This window comes from Hypanus sabinus, chromosome 4 (assembly GCF_030144855.1).
Source record: "Hypanus sabinus isolate sHypSab1 chromosome 4, sHypSab1.hap1, whole genome shotgun sequence".
Taxonomy (NCBI): Eukaryota; Metazoa; Chordata; class Chondrichthyes; order Myliobatiformes; family Dasyatidae; genus Hypanus; species Hypanus sabinus.
In genome coordinates this window covers 31,567,244-31,590,013 of record NC_082709.1, presented here as the reverse complement: position 1 = coordinate 31,590,013, position 22,770 = coordinate 31,567,244, and the positions used below count along the sequence as shown (strand labels likewise).

The window sequence follows — 22,770 nt, the reverse complement described above, 5'->3', positions numbered from 1 at the left end:
ATTTATCTGTGATGTATGTGGAAGTGTCATTTGTGGAGGATTTTGTGATGAATTTGGCTCTGAAGATGCCATTGTTGGGTTGAACCTATTTCATTTTATAGATATAGATGGAAGAAATCTACTTTCTCTAAGACTCTACTCTCCCTGCAGCTCTTAACTCAATTTCAAAATTATGACATCTCTGACAGCCAGACTTCTTATTTTTGATATGTTTTAAAGGCATAAAATTGCAGCAAATGCAGTAATGGATGTGTACATGTCTGTTGTGTGAAGCTAGGAATTGGATTTGTGTTTATAATCTCTAAGCATGTAAATGACATTTGTATTAACCACATTTTAGATATTTTATATCACCAGTAATGTTGGAACAAATTAATATTTTGCCAATTAATTTTGTGGGACTTTTTTGCGATATTCTACCACGATTGATTTTCATGTAAATGTCCACTATGTTTTCACAAAATGCGTTGAAAATCTTGTTTTAATTTTTACATTGGTTGGTTTTGGAATCAAAAGGACAATTCTTTCATGCTCACTGCTAACCCTGTAATAAAGCTGATTTAAAAAAAATTCTACAGCTGTTACATGCAGTAATGAATATATAGAACAAGTAGTGGGATTAACCATTCACTGTCATACTTGATTGAACTAAATACTGCACTATCAGGTCTTGTCCTCTGAAACCTAACTTCGTGATCATGTTGAAATGTAAAGATAGTACTCTAAATAGAATTGCAGCTAAATAAACTTTATATTTTAAAACGAAATCATGGAAATTTAGCAGAATATCTATTGCTATTAAAAAGGGCTTATTGATCCTGGTGAATAAATATATTAAATATTTGCCTCCATTTGTCTTTTTGGGAGCACTGTAAATTTTTCTGATGTGCTTAGAGAAATAGAAAATTATTTGGATTCTGTATTTTGATATCTGTCTAATGAGCGTGAGGATGTTAAATACTACATGTTGTTCAGCCTAATTAGGTTTTTAGATTGTATTTGACTTTATCCTGATAAATGATTTAAAAGTGAGATTAATGAAAATTACATTGTAGTGTTGTGTTTTGAGATGATGGGTTTGATCAGTGAAGGTTTCCAATTGTGTATACCTTCGAACAAGAATTAATTTTTTTTCTTCTTCTCTCACGGGGGTTTTTTTTTCTTTGGAACACCAAGTGAATTGAAAAATTCAGCTAAATTATTTGGGCTGTAATTAAATGTGAATGGATTTCAGGATGGAAGTTTGTGATGACAAAATGTGATTTATGTTAGCAATGCTGATGACTGGTAATTCAGTGGAAGAAGAACATTTTCTATCTCTAAATAGTACTTGCATATTGCAAGTAATGTTGAAGTATACATCTCGAACAAAACACCTACACCTTGGCATTACTGCACTTGAATTAAGTTTGTAAATGGCAACAGCATGCTTTTGCTATTCTTAGAACAGCTGCAGTTGGCCTGCAAAATGTTCTTTACTCCTTTTCCAGAATTTAAGCAACCATAGAAACACTAATGAAATTGTTTGGGATCAGTTAAAAAACTTTTTGGCCCTTTTGTTTATCATCGTGAAAGATGGTATTTATACGGATTTTTCAGAAATGATTATTACTTGTTATATCTCAGCGGATTATTGATCCTTTTACTTACCATTTTTATTTTTTTTTAAAAACTCACCTGAGATTTATACATGTGGTCTGGGCTCATGTACAAACCATATAAATGGTACAATTGGGGAATTTCCTTAAGATTTTGCCATTATTTATTCTTCAAGCAGTGCAGCAAAATGACTTACTACTAATTTAGAAACGAGAGAATCTGCAGATGCTGGAAATCCAAACAACGTACACAAAATGCTGGATGAGCTCAGCAGTCCAAGTAGCATCTATGGAAAAAAGTGTAGTTGATGTTTCGGGACAAGACTCAATGTCTTGGCCCAAAATGTTGACTGTACTTTTTTCCATAGATGCTGCCTGGCCTGCTGCGGTCCTCTAGCATTTTGTATGAACTACTAATTTAGTTTTTGTTTCCTCATTCTTACACTGCATAGCTGTAGCATTAACAAAAATTCAAAAGCTTTGATTGCTTAGACACCTTGACACATTTACGGTGCTGTTGAAATTCCTTGTAATATTATCAATTCTTGTTTGCTTGGTTGTTTAATAAAGACATTGGACTGAAAATACTCCAGTTTTGGATTGTTTCCGTTTTTCCACACTAATAAAAACCCTGAGTGTTGTAAACTTAAGGAAAAAAAAACACGAATTATAAAAGAAATGCTGGACAGGCTTAAAAACTGGAACCATTATTCTTGTTGATCCTTTGCTTGCCTTTCTTTGATATGAGTGAATTTCATTTTTTGACACATGCATTCATCTATAGAAAATTAGCTTTAAGATTCAAAAATTTAAAAATCTTGCAAGTTTGGCAAGGTTTGATAATAATTACATAAATAGCACAATTAGGGATTTTCCCTGATTGCTTCTAGTAGTTTGGTGAGAAAAATATGTAAATGGTTAAAGAAAATTTTTGACTTGCAGGTGACCTTTTATCTGGTTTATGTTCTGGTTCAGCCTCCTGGATGCTGTTTGAAAACTATTAATAACTTCAGTCTAAGAAAATTATTACATCAATTGGTCATGGCTTTCTTTTAGTTCTTATCCAGATGCTTCTCTCATACCATTTCTGAAAGTGAAAAATTACGATTGTCATCTACTATTTCTCTACCTCTTGAAGCCTGACAGTGGAGCTGTTTTACTACTTTGGGTGGATATAAATTGTATTTTCATTGCCAAACTCTGGACATTGTTCCAGAAAATCCCATTATTTAGTACAAATACAAAATTAAATAATGAGTTCACAGTGAAATTGATTGCTTTGGTAAATACAGGTAGCAGCTAAATTATTTTAGAATCAGAATCCAGTTTATTATCCCTAACATACAACATTTGTTATCAGTACAGTAGCCAGTTGTACCAGTTAGTTCAATCAGCTAGTGTCTCTCAGTGGTGAATATATAAACAAGTAAAACTCTTGTATTTTGTTTGATCTTAATTATCACAACTGGTGTGGACAGTAATTTTAATCTTTCTTCAAGGAGAATATTATCAGATTATTCTTTCTTGTGTGGTCTTGAAATTTGAGTAAAACAACTATGTTATCAATTATAACAACTATGGTATAACAACAAGCATAGGGGTAATGTCTCAACTTGTGTGAATCTCCTACATCTTAATGAAAGCTTGCACTGACTTAAAAAAAACACATGGAAGAAGTGGCCAAAATTGGAAGTGAAGGCTGCTGCCTCTAACCCCTGTGTGAACAGAAATGTCTTCCAACCTATGAGTAATCTTTGAAAAATGTTACTGGTTTCATTTTCAAATGTAGCAACCAATTTGCTTATTGTGAATTCTCACAAATAATAATGGTATGAATGATGAACTGAGTAGTTCTGTTGCTGTTGAAAGAAAAAATAGGTTAGGTTTAAGCCATTGTGGGAATAGAGAACTGAAGCTTTGGCTCGAGGATTCAGCAAGAAGAAATGGAGACAAAGGAATTTGGACGAAATGAGAGCAGGAGGATTGAAAAGAGCTTTTGCTGTGGCTGGTGAGCTCAGCCCCATGTCATGCTCCCCACGTCAGTGTGGGAACACGGAGGCCGCCAGGGTTCCTGATGACTGCGAGTGTCGAAATTGTGACCAGCTGCAGCTCCTAACAAACTCCATACATTTCTCGACACTATATTACATTTGCCATTTCTTTGCCCATGCTCCTAATCTGTCCAAGTTTTTCTCTGTGCTCCTTGTTTCCTTAACACAACTTGCCACTCCATCCATCCTTGAATTGTTAACAAATTTGGCCAAAAAGTCCTCAATTCCATAATCCAAATCATTCACATATAATGTGAAAGGAAGTGGTCCCAACACCAACCCCTGCCAGCCTACCAGAAAAGACCCACTTAATCCCCACCCTTTGCTTCCTGCATGTCAGCCAGTCTTCTATCTATGCAAGTATCTTTCATGTAATACCATGTGCTCTTATCTCATAAAATAATCTCATGTGCGGCACTGTGTCAAATCCAAGTAAATAACATTCACTGACTCTCCCTTCTCTATCCTGCCTGTTATTTCCTCAAAGAATTACAAAAGATTTGTCAGGCAAAATTTCTCTGTCAGAAAACCATGCTGACTTGGATCTATGGATTTTTATTATATGTGTCCCAGTACTCTATAACTTCATCCTTAATAAACTTCTCAACCACTGATGCAAAATACTTAATTTTATCAGCCATTTCTTTTGTCTCCCATTTCTATCTCTTAGCATTTTTCTTGCAATCTGGTATCCATTCTCACGTCTCTTTTACTCTTTATACATCTGAAAAACTTACGGTGTCCTCTGGCTGGCTGGCTTATCTTCATATTTCACTTTTTCCTCTCCTATTGTTTTCTTAGTTGCCATCTGTTTGTTTTTAAAAGCTTCCCAACCTCTAACTTTCCACTGATTTTGGCTATATTGTATGCCCACTCTTTTGCTATTTTGCTGTCTTTGACTTCCCTTGTCAGCCACAGTTGCCTCATCCTCGCTTTAGAATACTTCTTTAACTTAGGGATGTAACTATCCTGAGCTTTCCAAATTAACCTCAGAAGTTGTAGCCATTGATATTCTGCTGGTGTCCCCTTCCAATTAACTTCGGCCAGCTCATCTCTCATGATCTGTAATTCCCTTTCCTCCACTGTAATAGTGAATCATCTGACTTTATGTTCTTCCTCTTCAACCGCAGGGTGAATTCTATCATATTATGATCACTACTTCTGTAGGATTCCTTTATCTTAAACTCCCTAATCAAATTTGATTCATTACATAAAACCCAATCCAGAATTGCCTTTCCCCGAGTTGGCTCACAGACTGCTTGAAAGAACCATCTCCTAGGCACTCTACAAATTCTCCCTCTTGGGATGCAGCAGCAGCATGATTTTCCCAATCTACCTACATTTTGAAATCCCCTATTACTATCATAATACTGTCCTTTTGACATGCATTTTCTATCTCCTGCAGTAATTTGTATCCCACGTCTTGGCTTGGAGGCCTGTATATAACTCCCATTAAGGTCTTTTTACCGTTGCAATTTCTTAACTCTACCCACAAAGATTCTACATCACCTCTTTCTTGGGGTTTAATTTCATTTTTTACTAATGGAGCCACCCTCGCCCCTTTGCCTACCTGCCTGTCCTTTCAATACAGTGTATATCCTTGGATGTTAAGCTCCCAACTATGATCTTCTTTCAGCCACAACTCACTGACGCCCACAAAGTCCTACCTTGCCAATTTCTGATTGCACTACAACATCATCTACTTCATTCTGTATGTTGTGTGCATTCAAATATAATACTTTCAGTCCAGTATTCATCACCCTTTTCGATTTTGCCTCCATATTCCACTTCACATCATCCCACGGACTACAATTTTGCCCTATCATCTGGCAGCTCACAATCTCACCACACACTGCATCCACTTGTATACCGACTGCCTCTCACTCATTTTGGTTCCCATCCCCCTGTCAAATTAGTTTAATCCCTCCCCAATAGTTCCAGAAAATCTGCCCACAAGGATGTTGGACTCCCTCCCCGGGTTCAGGTGTAACTTGTCCTTTTTGTACAGATTATACCTTTCCCCAAAGAGATCCAAATGATCTGGAAATCTGACGCATCGCACCAATTCCTTGCCGCGCATTCATCTCCCAAATCGTCCTATTCTTAACCTCACTGGTAGCAACCCAGAGCTTACTACCCTGGAAGTCTTGCTTTTTCAGATTCCTACTTCTTTAGGACCTCCTCTCATTTCCTATTAAGGTTGTGAGTACAAATATATACTTCTGGCTGTTCTTCCTCGCGCCCCCCCCCCCCCCCTTCCATCACGCTATGGACCAAATCTGAGACATCCCAGATCCTGGCACCTGCAAGGCAAAATTCTGCCCGGATTTCTTTGCAGGGGGATGGGAACCAGAAAGCCAGAACAGTTAGTGGAATGGTTATGGAGATGTATGTTAAGACTTCAGGCAAAGTCAGGAATCAAAAGGTTGTGTATTGTGAGACTAATGTTTTGAGCAATGCAATAAGAATTATAGGTAAGGCATATGAGCTCAGGGCGTGGATCAGCACATGAAATTATGATATTGCAGCTATTAGTGAGACTTGGTTGCAGGAGGGGCAGGACTGGCAGTTCAGTATTCCAGGTTCCCTTGTTTTAGATGTGATAGAGCAGGAAGGATTAAAGTGGACAGGGTGGTGTACTGGTCAGGGAAAATGTCACGGCAGCGCTCAGTCAGAACTGATTGGAGAACTGGTCTAGTGAGGCCTTATGGATGGAACTGAGAAATAGGAAAGTTATGATCACTTTAATAGGACTATATTATAGATCACCCAACAGTCTATCGGATTTAGAGGAACAAATTTGTTGCGATAACACTGACTGTTGCGAGAAACAAGGCGTTATAGTTCAATAGTTCCATTTAATATCAGAGAATTCAGTTGAAGTCAGAAGTTTACATACACCTTAGCCAAATACATTTAAACTCAGTTTTTCACAATTCCTGACTTTTAATCCAGAAAACATTCCCTGTCTTAGATCAGTTAGGATCACAACTTTATTTTAAGAAAGTGAAATGTCAGAATAATAGTAAAGAGAATGATTTATTTCAGCTTTTATTTCTTTCATCACTTCCCCAGTGGGTTAGAAGTTTACATACACTTTGTTAGTATTTGGTAGCATTGCCTTTAAATTGTTTAACTTGGGCCAAACATTTTGGGTAGCCTTCCTTCCACACGCTTCTCACAAAAAATTGCTGGAATTTTGTTCCATTCCTTCAGACAGAACTGGTGTAACTGAGTCAGGTTTGTTGGCCTCCTTGCTTTTTCAGTTCTGCCCACAAATTTTCTATCGGATTTAGGTCAGGACTTTTTGATGGCCACTCCAATACCTTGACTTTGTTGTCCTTAAGCAATTTTGCCACAACTTTGGAGGTATGCTTGGGGTCATTGTCCATTTGGAAGACCCATTTGCGACTGAGCTTTAACTTCCTGGCTGATGTCCTGAGATGTTGCTTCAGTATATCCACATAATTTTCCTTCCTCATAATGCCATCTATTTTGTGAAGTGCACCAGTCCCTCCTGCAGCAAAACATCCCCACAACATGATGCTGCCACCCCCATGCTTCAAGGTTGGGATGGTGTTCTTCGGCTTGCAAGGCTCACCCTTTTTCCTCGAAACATAATAATGATCATTTTGGCCAAGCAGTTCAATTTTTGTGTCATCAGACCAGAGGACATTTCTCCAAAAAGTAAGATCTTTGTCCCCATGTGGACTTGCAAACTGTAGTCTGGCTTTTTTATGGCGGTTTTGGAGTGGTGGCTTCTTCCTTGATGAGCAGCCTTTCAGGTTATGTTGATGTAGGACTCGTTTTACTATGGATACAGATACTTGCCTACCTGTTTCCTCCAGCATCTTCACGAGGTCCTTTGCTGTTGTTCTGGGATTGATTTGCACTTTTAAGTATGTTCATCTCTAGGAGACAGAATGCATCTCCTTCCTGAGCGGTATGACGGCTACATGGTCCCATTGTGTTTATATTTGCGTGTTATTGTTTGTACAGATGAATGTGGTACCTTCAGATGTTTGGAAATTGCTCCCAAGGATGAACCAGACATGTAGAGGTCCTCAATTTTTTTTTTCTGAGGTCTTGGCTGATTTTTGATTTTGTTTGTAAACTTCTGACCCACTGGAATTGTGTTACAATCAATTAAAAGTGAAATAATCTGTCTGTAAACAATTGTTGGAAAAATTACTTGTGTCATGCATAAAGTAGATATCCTCAACGTCTTGCCAAAACTATAGTTTGCTAATACGAAATCTGTGCAGTGGTTAAAGAATGAGTTTTAATGACTTCAACCTCAGTGTGTGTAAACTTCTGACTTCAACTGTATATACAGGATACAACTTCTTACTCTTCGTCGACAACCAAAGGGGACCCCCCCAAAAAAAAGTAAGAACTCCAAAGCCCCTGCCCCGCCATACACAGGCAGCAGCAAGCAACACCAATGCTCCCCCTCCCCCACTTATTCTAGCATAAGGGATCAGTACTCCCTCTAACCACCATGCAAGCAACAGCAAAGCTCCCGAAGGGAGACCATGGTCTACAGTACATCAAAAACTAACTGTTCATTCCAACATTCTTGACATCCCACAGGCTCTCTCACTAACAATAGAGAGACAAATACATCTCCTTCTACAGTGACGGGGAGACAACAGTCATTATTTTGATGTTACAGTCAGTCTGAACCATTGCTTTTTATTTGAAGTTCCTTGACTCGAGAATTGACAAATTGATTTCCAAGTGCAGAGCCCTCTGACAGCCACTTTAGCTATCTTTGATGTCCACAAGGCCGCGCAGGCTTTGAACACACCCGACTTCAGGCCACACCTGGACATATCGATAAATGGCTGATTGAGCTCCAAGAGCAGGAACAGGCCGTTGTGTAGGACTGCAGTTGTTTTGAGTGTCACTGTATATCAAAGCTCTCGATAGGATTCCAGCCACCATGAAAAGGAAAATAGAGACATTGCAACAGGAAGAATTTGACTATTTTGCTGATGAACTGGGAGAAGTCGCCTGCTGGTGCCTAGGTCATTTTAACTTTCCACATATGGACTAGGACTTCCGCACTGTAGAAGAACTAGATGGGACAGAGTTTGTCAAATATGTTCAGGAAAGATTCCTTAAAGTCCTGCTGAGAGCATGTACAATACTTGATCTGCTGTTAGGGAACCAAGCAGGGCAAATGACCGAAGATTTTGTCAGGGAACACTTTGCATTTAGTGATCATATTGCCATTAGTTTCAAGGTGATTAAGGAAAAGGATAGCTCTGGTCCTCTGGTTGAGATTCTAAATTGGAGAAAGGCCAATTTTGATGGTATCAGAAAGGATCTGGCTGTTATCTGGCAAACGTGTACTTGGTAAGTGGGAGACCTTCAAAAGAGAAATATTGAGAGTACAAAGCTTGTATTTACCTGTCAGAATAAAAGGCAAGAATGATAGATTTAGAGAACCTTGGTTTTTTGAGAGATTGTGAGGTCCTGGTTAAGAAAGAAAGTTGCTTAGTAGGCAGGTAGGAACAAATGAGGTGCTTATGGAGAACGAGAAATGCAAGAGAACACTTAGAAAGAAATCTAGACATTTAAAAGAAGGCAGGAGGTTGCTCTGGCAGATAAATTGAAGAAGAATCCTAAAGGCATCTACAGTTAAGTTAAAAGCAAAAGGATTGCAAGGGACAAAATTGGTCCTCGGGAGGATCAGAATGGTAATCTATGCCTGGAGATTACTACTTTACTACTTAAAGATGCGGTCTATAAAAAGTAAAGCAAATTAGCTGTGAGATTGTGGACCTTATATGGATTACAGAGGAAGACGTGTTTGCTATCTTGAGGTAAATCAGGGTGGGCAAATCTCCAGGGCCTGACAAAATGCTCCCTCAGATTCTGTGGGAGGCAAGTGTAGAAGTTGCAGGACTCCATCGTCGTTAGGTTGCATCTGGATTTTCCAGTTGGTGGACGATTTCCCTCCACGCTGCTCTGTCCCGACACTTGTCGTTAACATCGTTGTTTTGATCCTTTATTGAGACTGACATATTGGGAAATCATGTACTTGGCAGGTTACAGCAGTGGCTTGCCTTTGCCTTCTGCCGGGTGAGTTTAAAGAGATCACCACCTCTCTTCTTGGTAGACCATCTGCTTGCAAAGCAACCTTTGTCGTCCAAGGTTGTAGCTCTTCCGCCTTCCCCACCAGTCTCCTACTGGGTCCGCCATTGGTCATCGCTCATAACCCTGAACAAGGGACCCTTACCAGGTGCTACCAGCCGGGTCAGCTGGACCTGGGGTGTTTCGCTGTGCCGTGCTCCAGGCTGGATGTTGTGGTGGGGTCACCGGGGATGGAGCAGCAGGGCCTGGGCCTGGGCTGGAGTGGCAGCAGTGGTGGCTGCTGAGCCTGGGTGTGGTGGTGAAGGGCTGCGAGCAGACGTCGCAGGCGAAGGCGGGCTCCCAGGAAACACACTTTCATCCTTGAGATCTTGTCCAACCTGCTTTGGAAGAGACGGTTCTCACGCTGTGTTTCTCCCACCTCCGCTGCCGCCATCTTGAAATCATCCTTGGTGACAAGTAAAGAATTGGAGGAGTGCTAATGGTGTTCCACTGTTCAAGCAAGGCTCTAAGAATAAATCAGGAAATTATAGGCCAATGGGCCTAACATCTGTGGTGGGAAAGTTATTGGAAAATTTTCCAAGAGATCGGATATATGAGTATTTGGATCGACAGGGACTGATTTAGTATAGCACAGCTTTGTATGTGGTAGATCATGTCAAACTGATCTTAGAGTTTTTCGAGAAAGTTACCAGGAAAGTTGATGAAGCCAAGACACTGAATGTTGTCTACGTGGACTTCAGCAAGGCATTTGACAAGATCCCGCGTGGGAGATTGGTCAAGAAGGTTCAGTAGCTTGGCATTCAAGATGAGGTCGTAAACTGGATAAGACATTGGCTTTGCAGGAGAAGTCAGAGAGTGGGGAGTAGATGGTTGAATATGACTAGTGGAGTGCCGCAGGAATTGATCTGTTGTTATACATCTATATCAACAGTCTGGATGATAATGTGGTAAACTGGATTAGCAAATTTGTAGGTGACACCAAGATTGGTACAGTGGACAGGGAAGAAGACGATCAAACCCTGCAGTGGGATCTGGACCAGCTGGAAAAGTGGGCTGAAAAATGGCAGATGGAATGTAATGCAGATAAGTATAAGGAGTTGCACTTTGGGGAACTAGCCACAATAGTTCTTAGACAGTGAGCAGTAGGGCACTGAGGAGTATGGTAGAAAAAAGGGATCTGGGAATTGGCTAGCAAGAGAGGGCACCGTTTTAAGGTGCTTGGAAGTAGGTACAGAGGAGATGTCAGGGGTAAGTTTTTTTTATGCAGAAAGTGTTGAGTGCATGGAATGGGCTGGTGGCGGCGGTGGAGGCGGAAACAATAGGGTCTTTTAAGAGACTCCTGGATGGCTACATGGAGCTTGGAAAATTGGCACAGCTTTGTGGGCCGTAGGGCCTGTATTGTGCTGTAGGTTTTCTCTTTGTATATACATAATTCATTGAAAGTGGTGTCACAGGTAGATAGAAATATATTGGCCTTCATATATCAAAGTATTGATTACACTGAACAACAAATTTGTTTGAAATTGAGGCTTCCTCAGAAACTTGCCATGATAGATTGCTTTGATCCAAACACAAATATAATTTCATACCACTTGTATCATGTAGGAATTTAGAAAAACAAGAAATTAACTTCTATTGACCATAATGTGTTTACTTGCCTAACAGTGCTGATGCTTAGAAATAGCTCAACCAAGCCAAAAATGTTTTGATAATTTTCATTTGTACTCAGTGTCTGAGGCTTCTCACTTAAGTATCCAACAATAATTAGCCAGCATTAATGGATTCCAGTTCTCCATGACCGCAATGGGCAAGTCTAAATGGAAATGCAACAAATGTGAGGAGCCCAGGCTTTGTCTTGGGCACTAATGTTATACCCAAGGTAGAGCACATAGGCTTTCTTAATAGGAGTACTCATGATCTGTCTTTGAAATTTAAGCATCTACTTGCCACAAATATAACCTAAAGCATCATGGCTTTTGCAACATTGGCGAGACATTTTGCTATCACAAATACTTAACAAAAATACAATCAGTTTATTATAATGAGTACACACAATATGCAATGCACATAGAGAATGCACATCAACGTGATCACAAAACGAGATGCATGTAAACACAATACTTAGAACGGTCTGTGTGTGATGCTTTTATAGACTTTGCACAAACTGTCCTGCCATGCAGCATCCCCCCTGTCTAAACATGCCTTGGCATGCCTGGACAAGATAGAAAACTTTACAGCTTACATTGTGGGCAACATTTTAATTGACTTGAACTTTGAATTAAAAAAAAACAAATAAAAGCGCTTACAAAAAACGGTGTGTGATAGGAAAATTTAATGGTGATTTTCATGATCAGCAGCCCAAAATCCATAAAGTACACTCAAAAGTATTCGGGTATCAAAATTTTTGTTGTCCAGTGTTACAGGAGTTGGAAGGTTATGTTGAAGTGGTGTATGACATAGGTGAGATCTCATTTGTAGTGTTGTGTATAATTTTGGTCATGTACCTACAGGAAAGATGTAAATAAGATTGAAAGAGTTCAGGGAAAATTTGCAAGGATGTTGCCTGTATTGAAGGATGAGTTACAAGAAACAATTGGATAGGTTAGACTTTTATTCCCAAGACGTAGAAGATTGAGGAGAGGTTTGATTAAGTGTACAAAATCTTGAGGGGGAAAGATCAGGTAAATGCAAGCAGGTTTTTTCCACTGAGGTTGTGTAAGACAACTAGAAGTCATTGGTTATGGAAAACATGCGGGAAGCTTCTTTACTCATGGTGGTGAGAGTGTGGAACGTGTTGTCAGTGCAAGTAATTACGAGAGCACTCCTCTTCTGAGCCACAGAGCCAGACAGTGTCAGAGGCCTGCTTGCTGCAGCATGGGAAATATACCAAGAAATTTCTCGTGCATGCATGGGGAGCTTGATGGAATGCATCTGGTGGTGAATTTTTGAACAAAATGTCATTGAACTAATGGGAAAATGCTATCTTAAGTCTGGTCCTGTACAATGAGACAGATAAAAATTAATGATCTTGTAATTGGGAATCCAGTTGTAAAGAGTGATCATAGTATGATTGAATTTCTCATAGAAATGGAGGATGTAATAAAATGATCTAAAACTAGTATTATGCCTAAATAAGGGAGATACAATGGGATGAGGGAGGAACTCTCCACAGTAGACTGGGATCACGGGCTGTATGGTGGAACAGTTGAGGAACAGTGGAAGACCTTTAAAAAATTTTTTATAGTTCTTTAAAAAAGTGTATTCCAATTAAATATTAAGGACAGTAAGGATGGGGAGAGTAAGTCCTGAAATAAAAGAATACATCAAACAGAAAGCTCATGCATGCTCATACTAATAGTAGTAGGACACTGGAAGATTGGGAAAACCTTAAAAAGCAATAAAGAACTACTAACAAGCAATAAAAAAAAGTGAAGATATATTATGAAAATAAATTAGACCAAAATGTAAAAACAGTAGAGGTTTGGTGATGGAGCATGTGTGAGAGAAAAGCTGGAGAACAATATCTTGAAGAATCGATTATAACGAATTGAATGCTTCAGTGGCCAAAAAAATGGAATGAAAAATACTTAAGTTACTATCCCACCACTGCAGCTTAGATTTTAAACTCTTGTGTAAGTAGATCCATTGAAGGAAATTTGGTATCAGGAATGGATTTCTCAAAACCTCTGTAATGTCATCGAAGCTACTTTGTTTCACCATTATTTTAATTACATGAATGAGATTTGACTTAGGAGCTTAAAGTAAAGCAACCCTAAGGAGAAAGTGATCATAGAGATAGTGTCATGGCTGCAGAAAAGGTGGACGTCATGGAGGGATTGTCTTTGGAGTCTCTGTGGGTGGAGGTTAGGAACAGGAATGGGTCAATAACTTTACTGGGTGTTTTTTTTATAGGCTGCCCAATAGTAACAGGGATATTGAGGAGCAGATGGGAAAACAGATCCTGGAATGGTATAATAATAACAGAGTTGTTGTGATAGGAGATTTTAATTTCCCAAGTATCGATTGACATCTCCCAAGAGTGAGGGGTTTAGATGGGGTGGAGTTTGTTAGGTGTCTTCAGGAAGGTTTATTGACACAATATGTAAATAAGCCTACAAGAGGAGAGCCTGTACTTGATTTGACTTGAAAGGGAGTAGAGATAGCACAGGAAATTATAGACCAGTGAGTCTTACTTCATTGGTTGGTAAGTTCATGGAGAAGTTCCTGAAAGTCAGGAATTATGAACATTTGGAGAGGTATAATATGATTAGGGATAGTCAGCATGGCTTTGCCAAGGACAGGTCGTGCCTTACGAGCCTAATCAAATTTTTTGAGGATGTGACAAAACACATTGATGAAGAAAGAGCATTAGATGTAGTGTGTATGGATTTCAGCAAGGCATTTGACAAGGTACCCCATGCAAGGCTTATTGAGAAAGTAAGGAAGCATTGGATCCAAGGAGACATCAAGATTCACATTGCTTCGTGGATCCAGAACTGGCTTGCCTACAGAAGGCAAAGACTGGTTGTAGACGGGTCATATTCTGCATGGAGGTGGGTGACCGGTGGTGTGCCTCAGGGATCTGTTGTGGGACCCTTACTCTTTGTGATTTTTATAAATGACCTGAATGAAGAATTGGAGGAATGGGTTAATAAATTTGCTGATGACACAAAGGTTGGGTGTGTTGTGGATAGCGGGGAAGGATGTCAGAGGTTACAGCGGGACATTGATAGGATACAAAAATGGGCTGAGAAGTGGCAGATGGAGTTCAACCCAGATAAGTGTGAAGTGGTTCATTTTGGTAGGTCAAATATGATGGCAAAATATAGTATTAATGGTAAGACTCTTGGCAGTGTGGAGGATCAGAGGGATCTTGGGGTCCAAGTCCATAGGACGCTCAAAACAGCTGCGCAGGTTGACTCTGGTTAAGAAGGCGTACGGTGTATAGGCTTTCATCAATCGTGGAATTGAATTTAGGAGCTGAGAGTTAATGTTGCAGCTATATAGGACCCTGGTCAGACCCCACTTGGAGTACTGTGCTCAGTTCTGGTTGCTTCGTTACAGGAAGGATGTGGAAACCATAGAAAGGGTGACTTATGAGAATAGTTTGAGTGAACTATGCCATTTCTCCTTGGAGCAATGGAGGATGAGAGGTGACTTGATAGAGGTGTATAAGATGATGAGGCATTGATTGTGGATAGTCAGAGGCTTTTTCCCACGGCTGAAATGGTTGCCACAAGAGCGCACAGATTTAAGGTACTGGGGAGTTGGTACAGAGGAGATGTCAGGGTAAGTTTTTTTCCTCAGAGTGGTGAGTGTGTGGAACGGGCTGCCAGCAACAGTGATGGAGGCGGATAAGGTAGGGTCTTTTAAGAGACTTTTGGATAGGTACATGGAGCTTAGAAAACATGGAGGGCTATGGGTAAGCCTAGTAATTTCTAAAGCAGGGGCATGTTCCACACAACTTTATGGGCCGAAGGGCTTGTATTGTGCTGTAGGTTTTCTATGTTGCTATATTTCTATAATATGAGAGAATTCACTCACAGTTGAGAAGAAGAAGCTGAAGTCTGATGTATCAGTATTATGGTGGAGTAAGGGGAATTATAGAGGCCTATTCTGTTTGGCTGAGGATGATTAGCAGTGTTTTGCAATGGTTGGTATTGGGGCCATTTCTTTTCAAGTTATACGTCAGTGATTTAGATAATGGAATTGATGGTTTTGTGGCCAGGTTGGCAGAGAACATAAAGGTAGGTTGTGGGGCAGGTAGTGTTGAGAACATATCGAGTGTGCAGAAGTACTTAAACAGATTGGGTGAAGAGGCAAATAAATGGCATATGGAATATAACGTAGGGAAAGTGTATGGTCATGCACTTTGGTAGAAAGAATAAATGTGTGGATGATTTTCTGAACAGGCAGAAAATTCAAAAATCATAGGTGTGAAGCGACTTGGGAGTCCTTGTACAGGATTCCCTAAAGGTTAACTTGCAGATTGAGTTGGTAGTAAGGAAGGCAAATGCAATGTTACCATTCATTTTGACAGGACTAGAATATAAGAGAAGGATGTGATGCTTTTTCAGGCATTGGGCAGACAGCACTTGGAGTTTTGTGAACAATTTTGGGCCCATTGTCAAAGAAAAGATGGACTGGTACAGGAAAGGGCTCAGAGGTTGTTCACAAGAATGATTCTGGGTTTAAAAGGGTTAACCCAGGAGTGTTTCATGGCTCTGGCCTGTACCCGCTGGAGTTTGGAAGATTTGTGGTGGGGGTGGGTGGGAATTACATTAAAACCTTTTGAAGATTGAAAGCCCCAGTTAAAGTGGATGTGGAGAGGATTCTTCCTGTAGTGGGTGAGCCTTGGACAAGAGGGCATAGTTTCAGAATAGAGGGGTGTCCATTTAAAATAGATGAGGAGGAAATTCTTTTGTCAGAGTGTAGTGAATCTGAGAAATTCATTGCAACAGATGGTTGTGGAGGCCAAGTCATTGAGCATGTTTAAAGTGGAGGTTGATTGTTTTTTTAATTAGTCTGTTATGGGGAGAAGGCAGGAGAGTGGATTTGAGAGGGATAATAAATCAGCCATGATGGAATGGTGGAGCAGGCTTGATACATTGAGTGGTCTAATGTCTCCTATGTCTTAATGCCTTATTATCCTTTGGGGGGTGACGTTTTTTCTTGTTTGTTGGATATATATTTAACTTAATACATTCTTTGGTGATCTGGGATGGATGGCAGATGCTCATTGTCAGTGTGTTAAATGAATGAAAGAACACAGCAGAAAACTGGGAAAACTGTTGAGGCTTTGCTGAAGATCAAAACTTGTATGGCTGAAAGGCACATTGTGGAAGTGCCAATTCCATTTCAACCCTGATAGCTTTGATGACCAATAAAACCCCAGTGTTTGTGCTAGTTGGGCTAGAAGTCATGTTTTTGTATAGTATTTTAGCCATGTTCTAAAATATTCAATGATATAATGGATTAGCTGAAAATAGTACTGCCAATTAGGTTAGTGAGGATTTGAGTCAGGCTCATTTTAGGAGCAGTTAGATTTTATTGTATGTCAGACTGTGATGCTAGTCCATTGTGACCAAAATGAATAATTGTTGAGGAAAAACATAAAATTTTAAAAGTTATTACAAGAAAATTTCAAGTGGTTATAGCGAGTTCTCAAATTTCTCTTTTCTCTTTTCAGAGACAGCAGCAGTGACAGTGATTCCAGCTCATCCAGCAGCAGCAGCGGCAGTAGTAACAGCTCTTCCAGTAGCAGTTCAAGCAATTCAAGTGGAAGTAGCAGCAGCAGTAGCAGCAGCAGCAGCAGTGGTAGTACAGGAAGCAGTAGTGGGAGTTCTTCATCAAGTCTCGAGAAGAAAAGGGGAAAATCACCCAGAAATACCAGGAGGAGAAAAGAAGAAAAGCACTCTGAGAGAAGAGAGAGAACTTCCTCACATGGGGACCACCGGGTGAGGGCATCTAATCGAGACAGAAGAGATGAAAAGCTAACCTTCAGAGAAGAAAGGCATTCAGATACCAAACAATCAAGCTGGTCAAAGGAAAGAAGGCCAGAGAGTGTCAGAAGGCGCCGTTCACCAGAACCTTCTTGGAAAGAACCTTCAAGAAGTCATAGTCCTCAAGAGTTTAGGCGAAGGTACAGTCCAGATTCAAGGAGTAAAACTGGGGATGATAGGAATAGAAGACGCAGAAGAAAATCTAATAGCTCTTCACCCAGACACCAAAGGCGGGAATGCAGATCCACTTCCCGAAGTCCTCGCTGGTCATCAAGGAAAGAGGCTACAACTTCAAAATATAGTATTAGATCAGAGAAGGCTGACAGTCACAAAAGAAGTCCAGAAAGTAAGGACAAAAGATCTAAGGAAATGCGTCCATCCAGTAGCAGGAGAAGTTTACAGGCAGAAGAAAGTACTCGTCGAGCACGTTCAAGAAGCTATAGTCCTTCAAGATCAAGGCAGTTCCATTCTAGTCATGATTCAAAGGAGAAAATCAGGAAGAGTAGGCATCGAAGATCAGATAGCTCATCTCACAGTCCTCACAGAGAAGGTCATAAAAGTTCCAAGAGTCCTGATTCACATTCTTCAAATATAAGAAACAAATCTCAGAAAAATAGCAAAACAGTAGAATCTGAACCAGAGAGAAGGAAAGAAGAATGTATTGTTACACAGGGAAGAGGTAATGCTTCTGAAAGTCCAGATAGTAATGAGCCAAGCACCAAACAATCTGAAGTATGCTCTGTTGGAGAATGTTCCCGAAATAACAGTCCTGAAAGTACAAAACAAAATTCTCCAAGTGTCTCCTCCAGAAGTAGAGGTGATGATCGTGAATGTACTCCTCAAGCACAGCAACAAAAACCTGATGCTTCACCGCATTCAAGTGCAATAGAAACACACAAATCAGAGATAGAAAGTCCCAGATCATCACATGATGAAATTACTGATTTTCAGAAAAGCAGAATGGTACGTCCAGATTGTCTGGAAGAAAGTAAAGCTCCTACAAACCAGGAAGAATGTAGCCATGAACCAAGTCCTGACCAAGGGACACAAAATTGGTCCGAGAATATACATTCCACAAGTAATAGATCTCTTACTGTCTCTCCTACAAGTTTGGAGAAAGATTTGCCTGCAAATATTAGCAACGAAGAATCAAGAAGTAAAAAGAAAGGTAAAAAAAACAGAAGTAGAAATTCTTCTGCAAGTTCAAGACGAAGATCGTCCAGTACATCATCTTCCACCTCCTCCTCATCATCGTCTTCATCATCGTCTTCCTCTTCTTCCTCTTCTACCTCTTCCTCATCCTCATCATCTTCGTCATCTTCAACATCCAGTGAAGAAGAGAGCAAAGATAAGCCCGGCTCTGATTTAGAGCAGCGGATATTACTTCATGGTCTTAATTCTGAGAAGTCACCATTATCAGCACTTGATGATAGTGGGAGAACAGAACCTGATGGTAACAAAGACAGGTTTGAAGCTTTTCAGTCATCAGATGAAAAAAGGGTGCTTTGTCCTGCAGATAGTACTGGAAAAATCCCTTCTCAGAGTCATAGTCCTCTGCAGGACCAAGACCAATCCCAGTTCCCAAGTTCGTGTGATCAAATGTATGGAAATCAGTCACCTGAAAGGGAAATACAGAGTCCTAATGGAGTATCTTCAAGTGAAAAAAAACATGACTCCAATGCATCAGAATCTTCCCCAGTTCGGGTTACACCCAGTTCTCAAAAAAGTGGAAAGTTTCTGTCAGACACTGAAAAAATAGATGAAAGGAGCAGTCAAAAAATAAGTCCTGAAAATAAAGAACCTGACAGTACTTTGTCATCTGATCTGGGAGGTGATAATTCAAATATCCAAAGTCCACATGTATCCAGTCAAAGACAACAGAGTCCAATTTTAGAAAGTATCGATGGAAAGGAACCAAAGTATCCTCAGAAAAAAAGGCCACGGTCATCTTCCTCTGAGAGGAGGGATGGTTCTGGATCTAGATCCGGATCTGAGAGTCCAGGTGCACCTCCTCGGAAGATGAAATCCAAGTCATGTAGCCCAGTTTCAAGTTTGAGGAAGCTATCGGGACATTCTCGGTCATCTTCACCCAAAGAACAGGATGAAGAGAGCAGAAAATCAAGGGACAAATCAGGTATAGTGATTTTGGATATGTCATTCTACAAATTAAGCTTACTTTTGTAACTGAAAATCTACCCCCTTTAAAAATAGACTTATTTTTTAAAAATTTATTGGTACAATAAAAAAATTCTATGCATCAGAGTGAGCTACATGACTTGGTTGTGGTACCACATAAATGCAAATGATAACTTACGTAGGAGTTATTTCAGAAGTGTAATTACTGAACCTTTTCTCAAGTGTTTCACTACTGCATTTCAGTACATTTTGAATATTTGGCTATTTTTATTTAATGATCATGGTATTTATATTTTTGTTTAAAGAATTAATACAGAATTGTTGAGAGTTATTCCAACAGGAAAAATGTCTTTCTCATACCCATTCCTCTTTGTAAATGGGTACTTGTGATTGCGGACTTGGTGTTTAGGTGTGGTAGGACTTTAAGCATTTGCAACAAGAATCTTAACCCCACAGAAGTCTGAGACGACTCTCAACAAGTTTCTTTTTTTTGAAACTATAACCTACTGTTTAAGCTTCAAACAAATTAGACATTCTGTGGGGTAACACTAAACTAGTTGCAGAGGATTTATGTTGCAAAAACTTAAAATAATGCCACACAAAAACATGGAGTCCACAATGACCTTCAAGCAACCATTAACGCCAATCTTATTTCCCCTGTATTTCCATCACCTTAATGCAGATGCTTTCAGTCACTTTGGGCAATTTACAAAGGTCAATGAGCCTACTAATACACTTTTGGGATGTGGGGAAAACTAGAGATGCTGGAGGAAATCTGCATGGCAACAGGGAGAATGTGCAAACTTTGATTAGGACAGTTCTGAATGTCAGGACTGAACCTGGGTCAATGGATTAGTGAGGCAGCAGCTCCACCAGCTCCATCACTCCTCTTCAGGGATTGTCAGGTAGTAGTTTTATATAGGTCAGTGTGTTGCATGGACGTTGACAAGACCCATGCTTGCATATTGCAAAATGGAAGTCTGTAACACGGAGGACAGGAGATCAGATCCTTTCACATCTGACCTTGAGCTGCACCTTTGGACTCCTAATGTTAGAACCAGCAACAGGAGTAGGTCAGTCAGCCCATTGAAACCATTCTTGTGCAGTATCACCTATAGCTGAAGTATCTGAGGCTCTTCATCTTGAATATATCTGCTTACTTGAGCTCTGGTTTGCAGTAAGAAACTCAGTGGGTAATCCAGAAAGGTTGAATAGGTTAGGACTTTATTCCCTGGAGCATAGAAGAATGAGGGGAGACTTGATAGAGGTACAGATAGTCCCTGAGTTATGAATGTCCGTCTTATGGACAACTCGTACTTATGAACCGAGGAAGAACGCCGTACGCCATTTTAAGTCGGATCATGATGCCGACTGCCATTTTAAATCGTTGTCGTTGACACTGTGTTGAGTGTTTGACTTTGTATTTGGCTTAAATTTTTCTTAGTAAGATTCACCCTGACCCCCCCCCCCGTTCCGGTTGGCTAATGGCATATTGAGATCAGCATTGGGCTGGAGAACGGAGGTTCCTGAGTTCGATCTAGTGAGAGACCACTCCCGTGCCGGGTTGATGTCGATCCAGAGATTCCCGTACCACCCGTGCCGGGTTGATGTCAAGCTCACAACTCGACCTCGTTTTAAAAAAAAACACTGCCACCTCCAGTTTAAATTCAAACATGGAATATTGTGGAGGAGGAAATACCCAAACCCAGCACAGCCCCCACTTGTCCCATTTAGCCTGTCTCAGTGCAGTGGTCTTTAGGACCTAGTGGACCTCGGAAGCCAGCGGAGCTGGGGACTCGCCGCCCACAGTATTTCTGTTCCATTGACGGGAAGCGATTGTGATTAAAAATGAAGTGAAAATAATAAAGCATTTGGAAAGAGGTGAAACGCCATCGGTCATTGAAAAACCATTAGGCTACAGTCGGTCAACAATTGGAACAATTTTAAAGGATAAAAAATAAAGTGAGAATAATGGAGCATGTGGAAAGCCCTGCCCCAATGAAAGCTACAATTATTACTAAGCAATGCAGTGGTTCAATTATGGGAATACATATGTTTCTTAAGTGTTTTATATGCATAGAAAGGTAAAATATATTCTATATACTAAGACAAACATTTGACTAACTGGCGCTAAATAATACCGGATGTACTTGTTCCGACTTAAAGATGGACTCAGGATTGGAAAGTAACCCGGGGACTGGCCTGTATATAAGATTATGATAGGTGTAGATAAAGTGAATGCAAGCAGGCTTTTTTCCACTGAGGCTAGGGGAGAAAAAAACCAGAGGACATGGGTTAAGGGTGAAGGGGGAAAAGTTTAAAGGGAACATGGGGGGGGCTCACACAGAGAGTGGTGGGAGTGTGGAATGAGCTGCCAGGTGAAGTTGTAAATGCGGGCTTACTTTTAACATTTAAGGAAAAGCTTGGACAGGTACATGGATGAGAGATGTATGGAGGGATATAGGCCAGGTGCAGGTCAGTGGGACTAGGCAGAAAAATGGTTCGGCAGAGCCCAGAAGGGCTAAAAGGCCTGTTTCTGTGCTGTAATGTTCTATGGGCCAAGCAGCATCTGTGGGAAGAAGGTGTTGCTGCTATTGCACATTGAAACTCTGCATCTGCTCTAAAACAGTGTTTCAACTTGAAACATCAATAATTCCTTGCAAAATTTACAAGTCACTACCCAAAAATTTGAGATACAAAGTAACATTCACTCTCAAGAAATGTGTATGCACGTGTGGTGGTGTAGGGAGGGATTTGGCAGTAGAAATAAACAAAGTAATATATTTTTTTTCTTTTTCAACTTACATTTCTTGATCCATGCACATATGAAGTGGATTTGCAATACAGAAAATAGGGACATGAACCACTTTCTAGAAACACAAACCTCCATGAAGCAAGGTGTTGCCTGTATTATCTAATTCTCTTTTACCTATCAGTTGGTTGTGGTCAAAGTTCAAAGTAAATTTATTATCAAAGTATATATACATCCCCATAGACAACCCTGAGATTCATTTCCTTGTGAAAATATTCAATAAATCCAGTAATCATAATAAAATCAATGATAGACCATATCAACAAGACAACCAATGTGCAAAGCAACCTATGTAAATACAAAAAGAAATAATAATTATTATAAGCAATAAATATCAAGAACATGAGATGAAGTGTCCTTAAAAGGCATTGGTATTTCCATATCAGGCTGTGATGCAGCCAGTCAATATACTGTCCACTACTTATCTAAAGAAGTTTGTCAAAATTTTAGATGTCATGTTAAATCTTTGCAAACTTCTAAGGAACTAGAGGCACTCTGTACTGCCTTCGTAATTGCACTTGTGTGCTGGACCCAGGAATAGTACTCCAAAATGATGACTCAGAGGAATT

At 40.0% G+C, this 22,770-nt stretch overlaps 1 protein-coding gene across 1 annotated transcript in view; it reads left to right on the top strand.

Moving 5' to 3' along the window:
* cwc22 (CWC22 spliceosome associated protein homolog) overlaps nucleotides 1-22,770 on the top strand; it is a 96,440-nt gene that overhangs the window by 9,467 nt on the left and 64,203 nt on the right. The window contains exon 2 of the mRNA XM_059966785.1: nucleotides 16,941-19,387. Within this exon, the coding sequence (XP_059822768.1) occupies nucleotides 16,941-19,387 (2,447 nt within the window). The remainder of the gene's footprint in view (nucleotides 1-16,940; nucleotides 19,388-22,770) is intronic.